The 21249-nt window shown below is 38.8% G+C and overlaps 1 protein-coding gene across 2 annotated transcripts; it reads right to left on the bottom strand.

Annotated features, from left to right (window-relative positions):
- Positions 1-28: 28 nt before the first annotated feature.
- LOC137124053 (myotubularin-related protein 7-like) lies at positions 29-12849 on the bottom strand. 2 transcript variants are annotated; one of them, XM_067498668.1, is made up of 14 exons: positions 12515-12849; positions 11564-11689; positions 9837-9999; positions 9569-9726; positions 8319-8447; positions 8043-8177; positions 7833-7965; positions 7447-7556; positions 6001-6126; positions 5806-5855; positions 3919-4119; positions 3566-3700; positions 3294-3420; positions 29-2425 (listed from the first exon to the last, which is right to left on the bottom strand). In XM_067498668.1, the coding sequence occupies exons 1-14, from the start codon at positions 12536-12538 to the stop codon at positions 2075-2077; spliced, it is 1968 nt and encodes a 655-aa protein (XP_067354769.1). In that variant the 5' UTR covers positions 12539-12849; the 3' UTR covers positions 29-2074. The 2 variants fall into 2 exon arrangements, with proteins under 2 accessions (XP_067354769.1, XP_067354770.1); XM_067498669.1 differs by having other exon boundaries at positions 2222-2425; positions 3239-3420.
- Positions 12850-21249: the final 8400 nt, after the last annotated feature.

The following is a 21249-nucleotide window of genomic DNA, read 5'->3' as shown; positions in this document are numbered from 1 at the left end:
TCATTCAAAAACATGTAGTATGTTGTAATTCCCTTAAACAGTTTATTTATTGATCGGTCATACAGAATACACACACATACACACACGTGCATGTGTGTACGTACACATACACCACAGGCTACAGTGAAACAGTGAAAGTTAAGAGGGAGAGAAGATCCACAGACATCCAGTATGGTTGTCACTGGTTGTTATATTGAAAGGATTATTTCTGTTTGTTCTGCTTTAGCAAATCAAAATTCACTTGTTTTAAACCTGTATAGTGCCTTAGGTGAAGCATTTAAAAAATATTTATATCTATATATATATTAAATATTAATATTTATATCTTAAAATCCATAGTTAGAAACTGGACTGAATAATAGCTGTGCTGAAATATTTGGTCATCTTCTACCTTCAGTACCACAGCAGGGAGCCTCAGTGACACTTTACCATCAGTATGGATATCAGGTCCTAGGAGAGAAACTTTACAGTACATTAAAAAATAAAACTGGCTCACATTAAAAAAAATATTGCACACAATAAGACAAAAGAAAACACTATTATCCTGTATTATAAACATTTTGTTGTGTGATTTTAGATACTAGTTCTGTCAGATTCCCAACCTGTTATACTTTTCCTTTATCTCCACCACAGCATGTGTACTACTTATACAGTTCTTTTGGGAAATCTCCATTTTATTTAGGTTGTTGATCTTTCTAATCTATGTGTTCATGTGTTTTATTTTACCTGTTAAACCACAGTGTCAGGTTTTGTTTTTTGTCTTTGGAGAAATCCAAGAAAAGTAACAGGTAAGTAAATAATTTAAGACTCGGGTGCACGTCAAGTTCACATCAGGTTCCCAGTGTTTAAACTACATCATAATCACATTTACATTTTCATTGCACCAGCTCTTCATTGTTAGTTTTTTTCAATTTAGAGATGCTGCTTCAGTGGGTTAGAGAGCAAAGGACCATACACATTACAGTGGTGCTTGAATGTTTGTGAACACTTTAGAATTTTCTCTTTTTTGGCATAAACATGACCCAAACGATCAGATTTTCACTCAAGCCCAACAACTAGATAAAGGGAACCCTTTTTTTAAAAAAAGGAGACAAAAATTACTTGTTAACTTAGATAATTTTCCACAATAAATAAATACATAATCTTACATGACTTTGGAATTGGACAAGCAAATTATACAGGAAAATGTTAGGGTACTTATCTATAAAGTAAAGCTCTACATGAAGTAAATCATGCTGGTAGCCAAATCATAAAAGTCTGATCACATTTGAATTCACATACGCAGCACAAAACATTCTGAAGGTTTACAAGCTTTTAAGCACCACTGTTAAACGTCTTTCTGGAAATGTTCACATTCTTTACATTACACAAATGACATATTTTCCATAGGAATGAAATCTGTGCAACTCTCACTAAAGTAGTGATCCAGGTCCAGACAATTCTCCTGCTGCAGTGCGCACTAATGTGTGCTGGGCCTATCCCAGAACTATTATTACTAGTAACACAATGCATATGATCTTATGGTGAAGGAAGACTGCATGTAAATAAATTAAATTATTTTTTTAAGTTAGTTTAAAGAGGATAAGTGGATGTCATAAGTATAGACAAAAGTTGATAAGTGTGTTTTATCACAGTCTCCTTCATTGAGCCTATGTTGTACATTACTTCAGTCTAACATTTGTCCATCTCACAATAGTAATAGTGCATATCTTAAACAAATGTCAGTAGGTAATTCCAACTCAAAACAACATCCACATAAAAAAAAAACCTGAAGAATAAAATTTAAAAAAAGGTCCCATTAAAATCAACAAATCTTTCAGTGCCTTAGTAAATAAAGCAGCTATGTTTCTCCCTCATTCACAGAGACTCCCTTTACACTGAGAAGGAATAATACAAATTACTAGTCGTCTACTAGGAAACAAAGGACAAACACTAGCTGTCAGTCATAAACCATTTTGAACTTGTCATCCTCCGCTTTCCTCCAGCTGTGTGATAAATACTTTCCTCCTCACCTCGCCTTTCAGCCAGCTCCGTTTCTACCGGTCAGGCAGTAGGACATGAAGGAATAGCAGCCTCATTCCAAGTCTGGGTCCTTACCATATTCCCCGCTGCTGGATGAGCGGCTGCTGAGATCAGCCACCCCTGACTCCAGGTCGCTGCAGGCAGAGCGGTCATCAGGATCGTACGTCTTGAGCTGAATGTGTGGTCCTAACGGCAGGGTGAGAGCAGTCTCCTTGGACTGATCCTTCTGATTGGCTGGTTTAGAGGAGAGTGTGGGACCTTCCTGTTCAGGGCTGGTGACTGGGTCTGTGTAAGTGGAGGGCGGGTCCGGCCCACAATGTCTCTGCTGCAGATGGCTAGTCCTCCTCCTTGGAACCTTGATGTTCTCCCATGCAATCGGCTTCCCGGTCAGAGCCACTATTCTCTGCAGAGATGGAACAATAAGACATACCTTCATTCAATGGTAGCTAAGAGCTCTGGTATTCGTTCACTTTTTCTCACCGAGTCTGTTTCAGAAATGAAAATTGTGGATGGCTGAACACCTGACACCAGGTAATTTTGTGTAAAATCAAGTTCCCCTTCAAACATGATGATGATCAGCTTTAGTATTCTAGGATTAGGAGGCACAAAAACTAATTGGTCTTGTTTTTTGCAAAACAAAAACTGCCAGATTATTAGTAGCGGTATTAGCTCCTTTCTACTACATGGACAGTAGTTCAACAGTTCATTCTGGCGGAAGATGAATGTCAATTTAAAAAACAAAAACATGTATCTCTGCATGTGCACTCTTCTGGACAGTGAAGATCAAACATTCAGTTCAAGTAAAACCTTTTTCAGTAAAAAGTGGCCAAAAATGTTTTTTTAAAAGGAATTGTATTATGCTTTATGTACATACTGACATGATTTTCGTTAACCTAAAAACAAGTAGAGTAAATGTTTTTGATGAAAGTCCCTTTTTTCAACCTAAATTCCCATAAATCCAAATGATTAAAAACATACAGTGGCATATTTGTGTCGGGCTTTCTGTTTAAAGTAATCAGCTATCTGACAAACTGTATGCATGCTTCAGTTCAAAAGTTTGTTTGGCTGTGGGCACAAATTTGGTGAAAGAAAAACATGTTTTTTTTTTTAGGTGGCCTTTTAGCACCCTAGAGAGAAATTTCCAGATTCATGCACCGATGACCATTGACTTGGGGTTTATGGTGGTGTCATATTAGGTGGTGTTTGTGCTGTATGCCTTGTCTGGAGCCCGGTTGTTGTTGGTGGTGGTGGGCGGTTCCTCCTGGTGGTACCTCCTGGTGATTGGTCAGCTCCTCCTCCAGCTGCTGGGTCTCCTCTCTTACAGCAGACAGGAAATCGTTAGGTGACTGTCGAGCAGGCATCGATTTCTCCATGTGGTTGTAGAGACCCTTCCACATTCTGCACGAAGGATTTTTATTTGATTTTGTCCTTTCAATTGTTAAAATGCCAATACATTGTCACCATGCACTTGTCAATCATCAATATCTTTGGCTCTTCAGAAAGAATATCCATGTCACTGGATGCATGTACTGTAGTGACTCACTTGAAGCAGTAGGGGGTGGTGTTGGGTCTGAGGACGCCCTGACTCTTGCTCAGCTCAGCCCTATAAAGGGGGTTGGTGTACTCAGTTCTGTCTTTCCATAACTGAGGCCATAAAGAGTGAGTCCTTTCATGGAGCCTGCAATCAACACATGCATTCATACACCAATAACAACAGAGTCAAAGAAAACAGAAAACACATCCACATATGAAACTGATTATTAGCTGTAGAGCTGTGAAGAACGAACACAGCAAATTGATGGACTGGATATCAGATCCATTTAACATTTTGACATTGTGTTAACATTGTTATGGATGCTATAACAAGTGTCTTTAGTCCAGTGTGTTCAGCTGTACCTCATGTCCCTGCGTTCCTTCTGGCAGTTGCCTAAGAAGGTCCCATACTGACAGGAGTAGACATGTGCATGTATTGCAATGAGGAAGCGCTCATTAAACTCGAAGGCACAGGGGAACTGCTCAGACAGCTGCCAAACACTCTCGAGAAACTGATCAATGACAGGGGACACCTCTTTAGAATCTCCATCTAGGTGGGCGTACCTGCAGGGACAAGACTCTCTTTACTGTTAACTCTATTATTTGGAGACCCTCTGGTTTGTGGTGAATGACTGATACTGCAGCAGGATATGACCCTGAACATGCCTTGCTTTGCAAGAACTACCTGAATACCAAAGAAGTGCTGACTGTCCTGGGCTGTCCTTCAAAGTCACCTGACCTAAACTTCACATTTATGGGGGCACTGAGAAAGCCAAATTTATAAAACAAGACTATTTATATCTTGATGGGTCATCAGGACACACAAAAAGTTGTGCAATGCTGTTTTAAAGCAAAACAGTTGTAAAAACAAACCACATATTCAGAAAAGTTGGGATGTGTTGTAAAATAAAGAGACAACATAATGATTTGCCAATCTTTGGAACCTGTTCTTGATTTCAAATAGTCCAACACCTACATACTAAATGTTGAAGAAATTTGATTTATTTTATTAAAGAGATTTATCATTTGCTCTCAAATAATAAAACAAAAATCCATGATAGAGACTAGAAAAGACTGGAAATGTTTCACCTGGTCCAGATAAAAACAATTCGCAACATACAATTGCAAAGAATTTGGGGATTTCATCATAGATTTAATCCATGATACAAAATATCCTTAAAAATGTATCCTTTCTTATTTTATCAACGCAATATCACATTCTGTATGGTAAATGGTCTACACTTATATAGAGCTTTTCTACCTATTGGCACTCAAAGCGCTGAAATCCTAAAGCAAACAACAATGGGGAAATGTTGCTGTTGCTGTAGTTGGAAACATGCCACTCCCCATTTTCTAAACACAGATTTGAAAGAAGAAGTAAAGGAACAACTTTTTTAAAGCATTGTTGGGATTAAATTCAAAATACAAAAGACTAATTTCTCACTTCCAACATTTGATATGTTGTTTTTGTACTATTTACAATAGGCTTCAAATAATTTGTAAATCATTTCTGTTGTTTTTTACATTTTGACAATGTCCCAACCTTTCTGGAAATGTGGTTTGTACAGAAATGTTCTTGAATTGGTTTACATTCAACAGTCAACCTTTCACTCAAATAACTAAGCTGATATTATCACTTGTAATGAAAAATGTTGTATTACATGTAAAAGAAATGCAAAATAGTGTCCTCATTTATGGATCCCACAGTATATTATCAGTTTATTTATAGCCATCTCTGACTTTTCATCTTATGATATCTGAATGTGACCTCTGCATCAGTATTATTTAGGAATGCTCTCAATTGTGGAAAGGGATTTTTGTGCTGACCCACAGATGTTGGCAGAGTTAAACCTCTTGCTCTCTGTGTCTTCTATCTTTCTCTGTCACATTTTATTGTAGGTACTTTATTCTCCTTTCTCTGCCATTTTTCCTTCTGCATTCTTTAGCATAAGTTATACAAAGAGCAATAAGAAAACCACTTTCTTTTTAATGAAAAAACACAACTGCAGATTGAAAACACATGTGCACATTATCATCTCACTGTTACTCTTACAGGTATATATGATGTTTGGGACTTCTATAGAATCAGATTACATGAAATTCTAATTGCATGTAAAATATACAATGGCAAGGTCCAACTGTTGGAGAGTAAAAATAAGTTCTCTTATAAATTCTCTGCTGTTAAAAATAAGTTCAGAAGCATATTGTAATGACAATGTCCCGCTGACAAAGTTGACATCAGTTACTGACCTGTGGGAGAACTTGTGTCCAAAGGAAACCCAGTCTCTCTCTATCAGTACCTAGAAGAGAGTTAGAAGAAGAAGCATTGCTAAGACCAATTCCCAAGTTCTAAGACCAAGGTCACGACAAAGAGGAAAATACTAACTGAGAATATCATGGTTTGTCTCAGATTAAGAGATTGTCAACACTGTGTGTGTGTGTTACCATGAGTCCTTTGATGGTTCTGTAAAAAGGGTCCAGCAGTATACTGGCTACAGAGCAGGCCTGGGCTGTCCTGTCCCAGCCATCTGAACAGTGAACTAACACACTGACACCTTCATCACACACAGCCTGGAAGAGAAAGCAAAATAAAGAGAGATAATGGTATAACTACAGCTATCAGTAATACCAAGAAATACCAACAAAATATAGATTTACAGTTTTATGAAAAAGCATGTCATGCTAAAGAAATGGAGGCAAATATTTTATCTTTCATTGCAGCAATTTGAAGATTGCGAGCATTAGAAAATAATCAACAGGGAACATGCACCTTTATACAAACTTTATACACAGTACCTTGCCAGATGACACTTCACCATTTTTATCATATACTTTTTAGTACAAATATGCTCGAAAACATCTCAGCTGCTAGAAATGGTCGTCCACTAAGGGTCTGACTCACATATATTACATTTTCCATCTTAAAACATTGACATGACGTAAATGATAGTAAGCAGCCTTTGAATAATGCAAAATTATTATAAATATATAGTAACATACAGGCAGAAGTGTTATGCCTGTGTTTTATTACATCTAAAATAAATGGAGCCCAGACTGTAACATTGTTAAATTGAACAGACAATTTATCGTGAAAAGAAAAAAATCTAACATCTTGCTAAAAAGAATTTATTGATTTAATTACTGATTTTCCATTGATATCACTAAATGGCAGACGGTCCCTTACTCAACGCACAAAACGCTGCAGGTAGCACCCCTGTTTTGGATGGTTATTTACAGTAAAATAGGCAATATTATAGTAACGTTTGAACATTCCCAAGATTTCAAGCCTCTGGTAAAACTGTTAATACCTTATACATATGTTGTTCGTGTATTCCATAATGCAAACAACGTCCAAGTTGCTACCTCCAGGTATCTTCGTTATCTGCATGTGCATCAAGTAAGGGATCATCTGGTATCTACTAATGTCATAAACAATGTCAGCAAAAAAATCAGCTAGTTTTTTATCTAATAGGTTTTACATTTTGGTAAGTAAGGCAGCAGTGGCTCAGTAGGTACATTGGCCACCTACCAACCATTGTGTCGGAGGTTTGTGCCCCGCTCTTCCCCATCACACATTGAACTGTCCCTGGGCAAGACACTGAACCCACAACAGCCTGTTCCCATCCCCAGCCATTCAGTGCCAGTCCCATGCCCGGTAGAAATTCGGGAGGGTTGCATCAGGAAGGGCACATGGGATAAGCCAATGGAAGAAAAAAATAACAAAAGTAAAACAAAAAGTAAAAAAATCGCAGATGAAAAAAGCTTAAAGTCAAGCCCTGTGTCCTTACGCCTGAGTTGTATGAGCATTTACATTAGACAGCCTGCATACCTCTGTGTGTGTGTGTGTGTGTGTGTGTGTGTGAGAGAGAGAAAGAGAGACTGTGTACACACCCTGGAAATGAAGACCCCGGCATCTAGAATGGCTTTAATGTGTTTTAGCCAACCTGAGTTCTCCAGACCCCACAAAAAGTCAGTCATGGAAGGAGATCGCATCTCACCCACTGCACAGAAAGGAGAAAGAACATCCATAAACAAACACAAACTCAAATACAGAATTTGTTTTTGTTACCCCATGGTGACTTTCCATTGATTCTCATTCAAAGAACAGGCATGTCCTCATAAGTGAGTGTGTTAGCTAATTTTGGGTCCCACCATGCAACAAAACCCACACACGCAGGAAAGAAGAAGAAAGTCTTTGCATTTACTGATAGCAGCTGTGTGATAACTTTCTGCTTCTTACACTTACACACACACACACACACACACACACTTCTTACTGTCTATAATTTTCTGCTGGCTGCTTCTCATCACGTGAATGTTTTCAATGCCGATGAACTGTAGCTTGATGTTGGTGTAGTGGTCCTCATTCTCATAGCCTTTACCCGCTGCTCGGTTTGCCATGGCATTCAGCTGCAAAATACACAGTGTGTGTTTGAGCATTATTGCTCATTGCTCAATATATGGATAAAAATGTATCTATGTGTTACCTTGGGCCTAGTATCCACTACATAGATGTAGTCACTACCAGGGTTGGACTTCATTATAGCCTGAAGCATCATCTCATCCTCTTGACAGCGTCCACTAAAACCTGACAGTGGCTGACTACACCGACACACTGCTGCCTATTGAGCAATAAAATACTGTTATTTTCAATATTTTCTTCATGTCTGTAGTGTGTGTGTGTGTGTGTGTGTGTGTGTGTGTGTGTGTGTGTGTGTGTGTGTGTGTGTGTGTACATGCATGCATGTATGCATCACACCAACCAGTGTATCCTGGTGAAAGTAGGACAGAGCAGGAAATCTTCCTCGACTCCTGAACTTCGAGCTGCCCACAATTACGGCAGGCGTGACTGACTTTGGAACAAACAGTTCTGAGGGGTATGTATCACACACCTAGGAGGACACACAAATTGTTATGATGTCAGAGACACCACATTTCGTTACACATTATTTTATGGTGATTACCAATTATTTCAATGAGGTGTATTTGTCTACATGTCTCATAACTTACAAAAAAAAAGGAAGCTCACTGACTCAAAAAGTGAAAAGTGTTCATCATCATGACCATGAGGACTGCTGTGGCTTACTCACTATCCGGTCCTTTCTCACCTTCAAATCAAATTCTAGCTTCACAAATCTGTGCCTGCACACTCTCAAACATTGCCTCTCACAATTTTGTCATTTACTTCCCTATCACATTGCTGCCTGTGGTAGTGAAGTAAATGACTGGTTACCAACTGTTGGTTGGCAAGAAAAATAAACAAACTATTAATTTTAAAGCTCACGACTGCATGTGTCTAAGTAAGAACTTCATTACTATTCATTACTATACTATTAAATACCTGACTATTTAAAAACTGGTCAGTTCGTATACAGTCAGAAATGTACATGCATTTTTAAAAAAAGTGTGAAGCTAGACTATGCGAACAGCTGTGAGTTAAACAGCTGATTCTATGGTCAGACTTTAAGAGCCTCCTGATAAGCGGGCGAGCTGAAGGGAGCTCTGAGCTCCCTTATCAATGACATTGTAAATGTTCTGAGTACAGGGCATATTCACTGCACTTAAGAAGAGAACTAGTTAAACAACAACAGACCATAGAGTACAGTATATTAGAGTAATGGCTTAAAAGAGGCAGAACTATAGACCTATATTTCTGCTTCACCTTGTTTTATACAAGAGGTAGCAATCACAGTTGATCAGCCAAAAAGAGTTGTTTTCAGCTTAACAGTTGTATATTCTGTATGTTTTTTTCGAACTGTGTTCTGCATCTGCTGCAAATGTTTATTTTGTTTATTACGCAGATAACCACTGTTCTAAATAATGCAGTTGTTTGGCATTTCATAGGAATGTTTATGTGTACAGAACAGGAGCTACTTCTTGTGTTTCTTGTGTTTCTGCCCCAGATCCCTTTAACATGACTTGTGATGAATGTTGGTTTACTCTGGTTTTTCCGTGTGTGTCTAAGTGGGACCAAATTTGAAAACTGGGTGAAAACAACCTGTCACAAACTGACCCTGTATTCACTGTTGGCAGCTGTAATGACCCACAGGTTGTTAGGAACTCCCATCCTCTTGTAGTCGCCCATGAGGTCAATGAAGTTCCATGACTCCTCTCTTTCCACTTTGTTCACATTGGGATTGAAGGAAAGGCAGTATAGCTCACTGTACTTCTCTGAGAGAGGAGAGGGGAGGACAGGAGACACAAGACCAAAACACGGCTGTTCGTGATACCCTGCCAGACAAAGATTTTGTGTATTAAAACACACAAACACAAACACACACCTGGTCGTGACAACCTGACTAATGAGGTGTGGACATCCAAACAGTCTCTCTCCAGTGGGATGAGGATCTGGAAGACCCGGAAGTCCTTACAATGGAGGATCAGCTGACTTCCCTGGGGGGTTGTTGGCAGCTTCTCCACACTGCTCACCATGCTGTGTAATACCTAAGATAGACAGACACACATACACACAGAGAGGATATGCTTAACCAGCTTCAAAACAAAACTAGTTTTTCTATCAGGTCCTTCTGTGAATAACTAATGAGGCTGTTATCCGTACATATAGAAAGTCAGTAGTACGAATCAGCACTATGAAAAACAAGAAGTAGCATCATATCCAATGTGTGCCACATTATTGGGTAATCTGTCTTGTGAGCTAAAATATTGAGAAATACATGTGTTCTTCAGTGCATGGGGAAGCTCTTGGGCTTTTCTTATAGGAAGTAAAATAAGAAGAAGTAGCTAGTTGCTTTACCAGCTGCCTCCCTTCTTCCCCCCACACAAGCTGATTGAAATCCGTCTTCCCTGCTTCTGATGCCGGCTGGCTGAAATGTGACACTCCTTTATTATCTAGTATAGTCCAGTGGGACGAGGCAGACTCCTCACCTACCTCCAGCACAAGATTTGAAAGGGAGGGGGGAAGGGTGGCATCTTTCCTTCACGTGTCTGGAAACTCAGTACTCGCACAAAATCCCAGCAGTGACGCAACGCTAGCAGTTCTCGAAGGGTGGTAAGATTGTCACGACAAAAAAAGATTTCACTTGGTTTGAGTTAAATCATAGTGAAGCTCAAATGGCCCAGTGATCTGCCATCATCAACTTCCCAGTGCCTCACTATCAGCCTACACTGAATAAAGTAAATTCTACCTGTGTTATTTATGCAACTGCTTTATTTTTTATAACCTGTTTATACGGAATGTCCTGAATCTAAGTAATTAACACGTTTCTTCTTTTTGAATCTTAACCACTTCATCTGTCATTTGTACACAGTCCTTTGACAGCCTAATGCTGCTTAAATTTAAATGGCATTCTTTATCCAGTCTTTCCCCATTAGTCAAAAAAAGACTTCATTAAGCTTTTACTTACATTACTAATACGTTTGAGATTTTTCTTGGATAAAAGTAATTAATTTTTCTGTAATATGGTATTTAAAATGAGCCTTTTACTAACTGCCAAACATGTTCTGTCACAACATGTCTTCATCTTGTCGCTTGTCGCTCAGTTGGACACAAATATGTCTGCGTATTGTTAGGAAGGTGACTGAAAAACAAATCACACTTAGCCCAGCCTAATAAACAGAAATGTGTGTACACTAAATTCATTTATTTCTCTTATTGGTTACAGTTGGAGCATCACTAGTTTTTTAAGCTCTTTGCTTTACAGGACACCTACTGCAGAGAATTTAGAGAGTCAAAAGATATCTGTTCTTTAGCTATAAATAGTGAAATAGTCTGTTTCTTGGTAATTGTATGTATCGAAAGATTTCTGAAAGCAGGAAATATAGTTGTGTATGAAAACCCTATTCAGAGTAAAAATGTAAGCATCTGTCAATAAATGAACAAAGAAAGCTAAATTATGAGATTAATATGAGCAATATGAGATTACAGTCAGCCAGCAACATGATGACCAGCAGAGAGAAATAGTCCTCGTATAAACGACGCACGTGAATCAAGTTTTAAGGGTAGCCGTCATGGTGAGCTCACTACCACAGCACCCTGGGTTCAACTTACCCATGTCTCCTTCCGTGTCTCAGGGTTGTTGTCCACAAAGATAGTGTGCGTGGCAGAAAGGTATAGAGTCCCAATGCTGACCTTTCTCTGGCCTGATGATCGGTTCAGGAGACGCACGTTTTCCACCTGACAGGAGAATATGGTTGTTAACATTGACAAAGGTGGAAAAACGCATATTTATTTAATAGGATAAGTTATGTCCTTACACTGACAAATATGGACACACATAAAACTAAAACGGATTATGCTGCAGCCCCAACAGCTCACATCTTCCTCTAGCATGACTCAGCAGATTATGGATTGGTTTTGTATGGAATGCACTGTAGAGTTGTGTGCAACAAACATACATGTCTCTGTCAAGTGTATGAATGTACATTTGAGGACACACATACGAGGAATGTGTGTCTTCGCCAGCCTGGCAGACAGGATTGTTATGAGCATCCTATGTCAGGGTTGATCAGACGTGTATGGGTAGAATATGCTCAGCATAGTTCAATCCACATGAGCACCAGTGTACAGTCACATGTGCCAAGGGTGTTTATGGATAAGTCAAGTTTATTAAGTGGCTGCCAGTCCATCATGGACACATGAGGTTAGGTCCAAAGAAATCTGTTTTCCTGTGAATCCAGTAGCTTACTTTTGGGCAACGAGATAACAGACTGACACAAGGTCTTTGAAAGTCTGAGGTGCCACAAAGTGCCAGATGATGGCCGATTTTAGAGTGATCAGTGGACGCCTTCCTGCAGGCTGTGTCCCATTAGGACATTAGGTTCTCATACCCATGCTGAGCGTAAAGGAGGCAGAGAGATGTGAATTGCAGAGATGGACACAGAGACAGAACGTTAGCGTGTCACTGAAGAAGAAAGATAAACGAATTGGTACTAAGCTAACATTATACCCCCACCAATATCAGCAGCAGCGGTGAAGAGTCAAAGACAAACGACTTATTACCTTGGGCGTCCGGATGTGCTCCATCACTGACAACAAAAATGGTGGAGATGGAGAAAGAATGGCCCGACGTCTTTTGTGGATTCTACCGTCAGCGGTTATATTCCCTGTTTCGTGTCAGCAAACGACCTGTGTTCTCCGTGGCTGTTGTCACTGCTCTTCCGTTGAATAGCTTCCATTATTTTTGTCCTTTTATATTTTTCATATGCCCGGGTACGTTAAACGGGAAGGGACAGCAAAGAAGCACTGCCCGTGATTAACTGTAACGGCTGCCGCGCTCCCGGTTTCTGTCTCTGATAAACCTGCCTCTGCCACGGTCACGCCAACAATAATAAAGCACCCACTTCCGGTTATACTTTTCAAAATAAAACCCAGTACTTGTAATAAGCGCTCAGTTGCCGGTTAAATCTTTCAAAATAAGAACCAGATTTAAAGAGCAGAGCCTGGATAAAAAAAGGTCATATAGAAGGTGGTGGTGAAGGAAGACCCGCGTGAACCCCTGCTGTATTTTAAAAGTGGGATCAGGGTGGACGCATCAAGATGTAACGATTACGACCTGAGGCCTCCTACTCTGATGAGAGAAGGTTTCTCCATGTGAACCTCCCGGATTCCAGATGAATGAAATGTAAAATATGTAAAAAATATTATATATACTAACAGTATATATAATACTCCTAGTACTTTGCAGCATACTGTATATCAGTTCATTACTTTGTGCAATACCTGACTATTAGTCCAATTTTTGTGTGGTAACACCCTCAGTGTGCCATTACTTGGTACAATATTCTATTATTTAATCTGCAATATCAGTCTCTTTCTCAGCGCAACATAAATGTCTTTCCTTATTGTCCTGCATACTGTATTAATAATGCATTGCCTCATACTAGGTAAAAGTACTCCCCTTTTCCTCCCACTTTGAGAAAGTCTTTTAACTTATCAATTGTTTTTTTTTCCTTTGAAATTTTTTTTTTGTACTATTTGTGGTTGTGGTATATCCTGCCTTTAAACCGGATTGAGAGAACTGTGTAGCTATCATAGGTACATGTACAGATGTGCCCCTGCAAGTTGCAAATAAAACTTAATTCTTTCTTTTTTGGATCCTTTTTTGGAAAGATGAACCATCTCTTCAATGATCTGGTTGGTCAGTAATTGGACTGCTGACAGGCTGATCCTCTGATGTGAAACTACTCAGCAGCAGGTTAGTTGTGCCGCATAGGTTACTGTAGTGATTGAACCTGGTGGAAAGTGAGGCTGATTCATGCTACATGATAACTTGAATTAAGTCTTATTAATACTGGATAACGCACTAATCTGGTTTTGTGCAACAGGAGCCAGATAACTTAGTTTAAGATTTACCAACCTAAACAGTGGGACACTTGCAGTTTGTTTTATAATATAAGAGGATTTGTGTTACCGTTGAAAGGATTTGCCTAAACAGTGGATCATTTCAGATACACACATACACTTTTTACTGGCTTCATGACGTAAACAACTGTAAGTATAATGATGACACAAAACTGTACCTTAACATTTTTACATAGGAGGTAGATGTAGACAGAGTTAATATGTTTACAGGATTAAAATATCAAAATGTCACATTATGTATGATAAAAGCACTCAGCAAAGTCCCAGCTTTTCAAATGAAGATTTCAAGCTTTGGTACACATAAGCACTTAATATATAACAATATAAAAAGGTTTATCTGAGCAAATAAATGTTATTTGTAACAATTATGACTGAATTGTAACATAAAGTAGTACTTTAAACTAAAACTTTTATACATATTGTCTGCACTTATATAGCGCCTATTTGCATTCAAAGCACTTTACACGGCTTCTGATTCACCCATTCGCACTCACAACCACACACACAGGTGCTATGCAGCTGGCCAACTCACCGGGAGCAACTAAGTTTGGGTTCAGTGTCTTCAAGGACACTTTGACATGTGAATGGAGGAGGTGGGGATTGAACCAACAACTGCGAGATTGGTGGAAAACTGCTCTATCTTCCTGTACCACAGTCACCAAAGATATAGAAAAAGTTATTATATTCAGTTTACAGTATTATCATCATACCATAAATATGTCACAGCATGATATAGGGTGACTGTGGCGCAGGAAGGTAGAGCCCTGTTGGTTCAATCCCCACCTCCTCCAGTCACATGTCAAAGTGTCCTTTAGCAAGACACTGAACCCCAACTTAGTTGCTCCCAGTGAGCGTTGGCCAGCTGCATAGCAGCTCCCCCATCGGTGTGTGTGTGAGTGCGAATGAGTGAATAAGAAGCAGTGTAAAGTGCTTTGAGTGCCAATAGTTAGAAAAGCGCTATATAAGGTCAGACCATTTACCATTTATAGTTTACACACAGTAAAAACAATCAGAAAATTTCCAGTTATTATAAAAAGTATTATGTAAACACCACGGATATATGTCAAAGTGTCCCTGGGCAAGACACTCAACCCCTAGCAGCCCATTTCCCTCCCCAGCTGTGCAGTGCTGGTCCAAGCCCGGTAGAAATTGGGGAGGGTTGCGTCAGGAAGGGCATCCGGCATAAAAACGGTGCCAAATCAACATGCAGACAATGATCCGCTGTGGCGACCCTGAACTCACGGGATAAGCCGAAAGGACAAAAAAAATTAAAACAAAAAAATGCAAATAATAAAGATGTCAAACTTTGGCAGACATTAACATGAAATATGTGACATCCTAGATTTATTGCAATTTCTTCCATTGTATTTTAGGAAATAAATGTTGTTTACATGTTACTTGTAATAGTAATGATTATTAATATTATTAATAATAATAATGACCATAATCAGATACAAACTTTCTGGACTGGAACTGGAGATCCAACCGTTAACCCTTTGATTAGATTCTCCTGTCCCCATTTGGTGTCATCCAGACACCAGGCTGTTGAAGCTTCTCTTTATGAACAACATAAAATCTCAAGCCACTGGGTGATGGCAGACCCTTATGTAACATGCTACTTACCACCAGCACTGCCAGACCCCATGGCCACCTCTAAAGACTTGAGACCCAAAGTCCAGTTATGGAATAAAGACAGGGCCTGGTACTAGATGCCAACTAGGGCACTGGCAGGGCCAGCAGTCCAGGGCAACCAGAGCAGCTATATAAAGATGGATGCTCAGTCCTGCACTACAGGGCTAACTCCTAATCTGAGTCACTGTCATTACAGAACCATCGCTTCTCTGGATCTTCCCAGGATCCACCTCTGCTCATCCTAGTCGAGAAGCTGAGTCCAGAGTTTGAGGAAGTTGGCTCATCAGGACAGAACTCCTCTCTGGGGTTTTACTCATTTGTCCTCTGCCACTTCACAGCATGTTGTACCTTAAGGCTCTCCTCCCTGCTCCTCTTGCTGGAGGCGGGGATGTGAGAAAATGGAATTTCCTCAAAGTCAGCAAGTTCGAGGTTGTCATCATAAATAACAAATTCTTCCTCCTCCTCCCCCTCAGACTCTTCATCACCATCAGGACCATCCCTGTTGTCATCATCCTCGTCTGCCTCCGGTGACATGGACTTATAACCAGAATCCAATGAAAATTCAGACCAGTTAGACCATTCATCGCTGTAATCGGAGGCAGCTCGGGGAAGCATGTCCCCATTTTGATCCCCCTCTTCTTCATCATCAAAGGAGAATGGGGGACTGTCCTCAGCTTCATCATCCTCAATGATAACAACTATCTCCGCTCCCTCGTCATCAGAGAAGATGTAGATGGGGGGATGGTTACCTTGATCATCATCGATAAACCTGAGCTCCTCAGGGATCTCCTCAGCGGCACGATGATCTACAACATACGGGACCCCTGTAGTGACAAAGGTTTGACCATGTCACAACTTTAAAAGTTTTTAAAAAATGCAGTGTTTGGGTTAAAATAAGAAATTATTTATTATAAATGCAGTTAGTTACAAACGAGCAATAAATTAATATGAATTTCAATATTGGTAAATAAAAATACCTTCGTGTTAAATTTGTGTACATTTATTATGAAGAACTAATAGCTTGAGGGTTACTTAAAGTGTGTGTGATTTGAGATAATAGGATCATTAGCAGCATTTGACATAATTGGTACAACTAATGGCCTTGATTCTCACATTGTTAAACAAGAGAAATGACAGGTATGACATTTCTCTAACACAGACCCATTCACAAGAAGAACACACACAAAACACACATGCAAACATATGTGGTGAAATAATAGTCAACCACTTAATATCAATCACAAATTACAGGTTGAGTAAAGAAAACATACACACAGACGGCTCTTTGGATCCTGGCTCAAATCCCAACATACACTCCAACACATCAGCAGAGAACCAGACATGCAGCATGCAACAACACAGCATGCTGATTATTACCTTGTATATAAAGAACTGGGTCCATATAATAAGTTGCCTAGTTCCCCAATGGGCAGCAGACATGTCGACTAAATCACAAACAAGGCAATCGACATTTAAGAGACATTAAACGGTCCATTAAACCATTAAATCGTTAGTGAAACCAGCTACTTGCAGGTGTCAAGTTAGAACAAACGTTCACTATGAAAGCGTGGGGCAATAATTGGGACATTTCTGTCTCTGCTATTTATTCTTTACAACAGTCAAAGTGAATCTGGATAATGTATAGAACTTTAGCTCTCTGTCTAAAATTACAACCATACATAAAAAAATACAGTCTCTACACACACTGTAAGAAATGTTACATTTACAGTAAATTGCTGTAAAATCGAAAAATCAAAAAAATGTAAATAGAAAAACACTAATGCAATGTTTAATTTACAGTAAAATTAAAGTAGTGAACCAAACACAGCTGTTAGTTTTAAATTAAATATATGTGAAAATAGTCATATTTGATTGTATAATTGACAGAATACTGTACCTTAAACACATAAAAACTATAATATAAAAACCAATAAAAAAAAGAAAAAGAAACTGCATTACATTTTACAAAATCACATGCGATAATTTAAAGAAACATAAATACTATGAAAAAATATGAAAAATTGAAGTAGAATTATGTAAATAGATTGCATTACATATCCTTTAAGATATATTTTACTTCCTAAAAATGGAACTCAGAAGTTATTGTAAGAGTGAGTTTGAGTGTAACATTGGGCACAATGAGCAGCACGGGGATGGAGCAGTTGGTGAACCACAGCATTATGGCTTGTCACAGTTAAGGTTGCGGGGTCGCATCCCTGGCCGACCATGGCCTGTCTGTGTGCTTGGGAGGGTTTTCTCTGAGTACTCTGGTTTCCTCCTCAAAATCTACCAGGACACAGGACTGTCCCACAATAGGCCAGAATCCAACTCAGTGTTTGATGTTATGTGATTCAATGGTGGTTATTAGACAACATAACACTCAGGAAGCATTTTCTGTTTGTTACGACAAACTGCAAAAAAACAACTACATACAGTGACAAGTCACACACATGCTCATGAGCTATAGCTAAGTTGGTTTGAGTCCCTGTCCCTCCTTTCCCAAGTTGCTCCCGGTGGGTCAGGAGAGCACCTTGTATAGCAGCCACTGCCATTGGTGTGTGAGTGAGTGGGTTAATGAGAGGCAATATTGTAAAGCACTTTATAAGTGGCCATTTAACTAAACCATGCCCTAAGGTAACCTTAGTTTTCCTTAACCATAACACAGCTTTGTGTGTATGTAAATGTAAAATCGTACTGAAAGAATTCATAGTTTCTACAGCATAGTCATGTACAGCAGATGAGAGTTGTTAGGTTTACAGGTTTAAAATGTAAATTTTCTGTAGAATTTCCACAGTTTTAAAATTTAAAGTGTACAGTTTTTTCTATAAAGGTACACTGGTATTGTTTTTTTACAGAATTATTCCGGCAACCACACCTGCCAGTTTTTTCCATAAAAACAACAGTTTTGTTTTACAGTGCATTTAAAAAGGACTCAGCACAGCACAAAATTTGCCAAACCATCATTTCATCATTAGTCACAATGCTGAAAAAAACGTGTCATTTTAAACAAAGTCAGTGAGATAAATGGGAACACACTCATGTGAGGATGTTGACTTTAGACAAGGGATGTGACATATGTGTACAAATCCAAATGCATAATTTCGCACACTTCATCTCGGGTCTCAGTGTTCTTCAAAATAACCACAAAACAGCTGGGCTTCTGTGATTGCTAAGGCTGCTCACTTTTGAGTTAGTTTTCCAGTTGCAATTATCTGTGTGTCCTGCACAAACACGCACGTGCAAAACAAAGCACCAAAACATCCGTTTTAAAGTCTTCATGAAACTACAGTTCACTGTAATAAAAATAGCACTTTAGCTGCAAAGGTCCAATAAACGTCCACAAACTTGCTTCTGATGTGCGTTTAAGGAAAATCGATAGTTTGTTAAAAATAAATATATATTCCTAAAAGGGCTCGATGGGCATCAGCTGACGTGTGGTCCCAATACGTCTACTGATAGTCCGTTCATCTCCATGGTTACCAAAAATAAATGGTGTATTTTTTTTTAAAATGGCTTCCAACAAAAGATATATTTTTTAAATATCTTGTTTCTTAACATGTCAAAGTCCAATTCGACGACATTAAGCCTGTGTGTTTTTAAATCATTACACCGTTGTTAATCTATTTCGCACATTTCCCGCGAGTTTGAATACGTTTACAAAAACTAAAAATCAAGTTACATAAAAGGATATATGAAGTATCATCCAATATGTGATTTTACACGAATGATCAAATATTGTCACTTTTCCACGTTTGAGTTCAACAACTTATCTTAATTTTTGTTCTTAAATATACCTCAAAGTATTTAGAAAGACAATTATTTAATTTATATTAAGTAAACAGATTAATTATTACTAATATATTTATATTTTACCTGCATGTTGATCGCCAACAGTGCGCAGGTGTTTGGATCGAGTCATTTCTCCGGTTGACCGGGTTTTGTCTTTTAGCAGTAAAGCACTTTTGTTGATTTTTCAGCAAGGTTTCCACTTCTGTACATGCCCTCTATCTCCAAGGTTTTCCGGTCAGCTTTCGCAGGTCTATTTGAACCAGGTTCCAGTGCAAAAAGGGGAAAAGCGCAAAGGAAGCCAGTCCTTTTATAACCTCGGTTCTGTTGCCATTGGTTTTAATAAAAAAATAAATAAATAAAATATAATACAATATATAAAATAATAAGTTTCCACCAAAACTTATTTTAAATAAGTTTCCTGTTAATTTCCTGAATAGGTAACAACACAAACTGTTAAAACTGTGTGAAAAAGATCATTGGGAATGGGGCAGCATATAATAATATTTACAAACATATCTTTCTTAAAAAATGGGGGATTCAAGAGAGAATGAATAGCTTTTATCCTACCTGCTTTAAATTAATGGGTGGTACAGACTGTGCCTGTTATTATAAAAACAGTTATTGTGAGCATGAGTTTTGATGGTTTCAGTTGCATAGCAAAAGAACATATGGACTGCTTACTTTGGAGAATACAGTTGACTTTGGAAATAGCTGAAGCTAATAAAGTTTGAATGAGATGTTCAGAACAAAAAAAGCTAGAAAATCAATCGTCCATGGTTATGGTTATTTATTAGAAGAGAGCGTGAAAGTCACAGAAGATAAATCATAATCACACACGCAACGTAGAGTTGAAAGATATATTTGCACATTTACTTATTTACTTCGATGCAGCTATATGTCACTTACTGGCTTTACTATCCCACACAAATAATTGGGCTTTACACTAAACAACCAGTGAGAACTCTATGAATAATTAATCGTTTCTGGCAGCTGGCATTCTTTAAATTGCATTAATCCATTAATGTATTGAATGCAATACATTTAATTCCTGTCCAGGTCTGACAGCACTGAATTAGCTGCTAACCTATTGACCTAATTAGGACTATATATACATATTTAAGTGATGCTGTAGCTCAGTTGGTAAGGCAGTCGTCCATGGACCACAGGGTCAGTGTTTCAATCCCCAGTGCCATATAACTATATATATCAAAGTGTCTCTGGGCAAGACACTGAATGCCTAACAGCCCGTCCCCATCCCAGCTGTGCAGTGCCAGTCCAAGTCCAGTAGATAATGGGGAGGGTTGCATCAGGAAGGGCATCCGGCGTAAAAACTGTGCCAATTCCAAAATGCAGACAATGATCTGCTGTGGCAACCCTGAACTCACGAGATAAGCCAAAAGGACAAAAAAAGAAAAAATACATATATACAAGTATACAATAACACATTCCATTGCGACACGACTTTTCGAAGCCTCGTTTCACGGCACTAAAAATCGCGTGAAAAGCCCAAATGATGAGTCATAACTTCACACTCGTCCAGAGGTGTCGTGCTGACATTGAAGGTGATATATACTTCATATTCTGCTCATTCAGAGTTACAGAGTCTTTTTTTAAAAAAAGGGATCTGATTTTCTAATGAATGCTTTATTGAGCAAAATATCAATTTCAGCATAAAAAACAATTTAAATTCTGACCATCTGTTTTATCATTTATTTCTCGCACTCACGTGTAACACCAGAGTTTAGGCAGCAGATGTCGCCATTTAACTGTTCTATTTGAAATGCTTCGTAACACTGACTCTTTTTCAGTACAGTTGCTTCACGTTATTTCAGTCCTTCCAAAAACATAATTTTCTCCAGCACTACCTGGGAGGCTTAACTCGTATTTAAGAAAGAAATAAATGCGCAAGAGAAGGTTCCTCCACTGCAGCTAATATCTACGTGAGCGGGCTG

The sequence above is a fragment of the Channa argus genome, chromosome 3, assembly GCF_033026475.1.
Source record: "Channa argus isolate prfri chromosome 3, Channa argus male v1.0, whole genome shotgun sequence".
Lineage (NCBI taxonomy): Eukaryota > Metazoa > Chordata > Actinopteri > Anabantiformes > Channidae > Channa > Channa argus.
The sequence above is the reverse complement of the archived record's forward strand: the minus strand, read 5'-3'. Positions and strand labels throughout refer to the sequence as shown.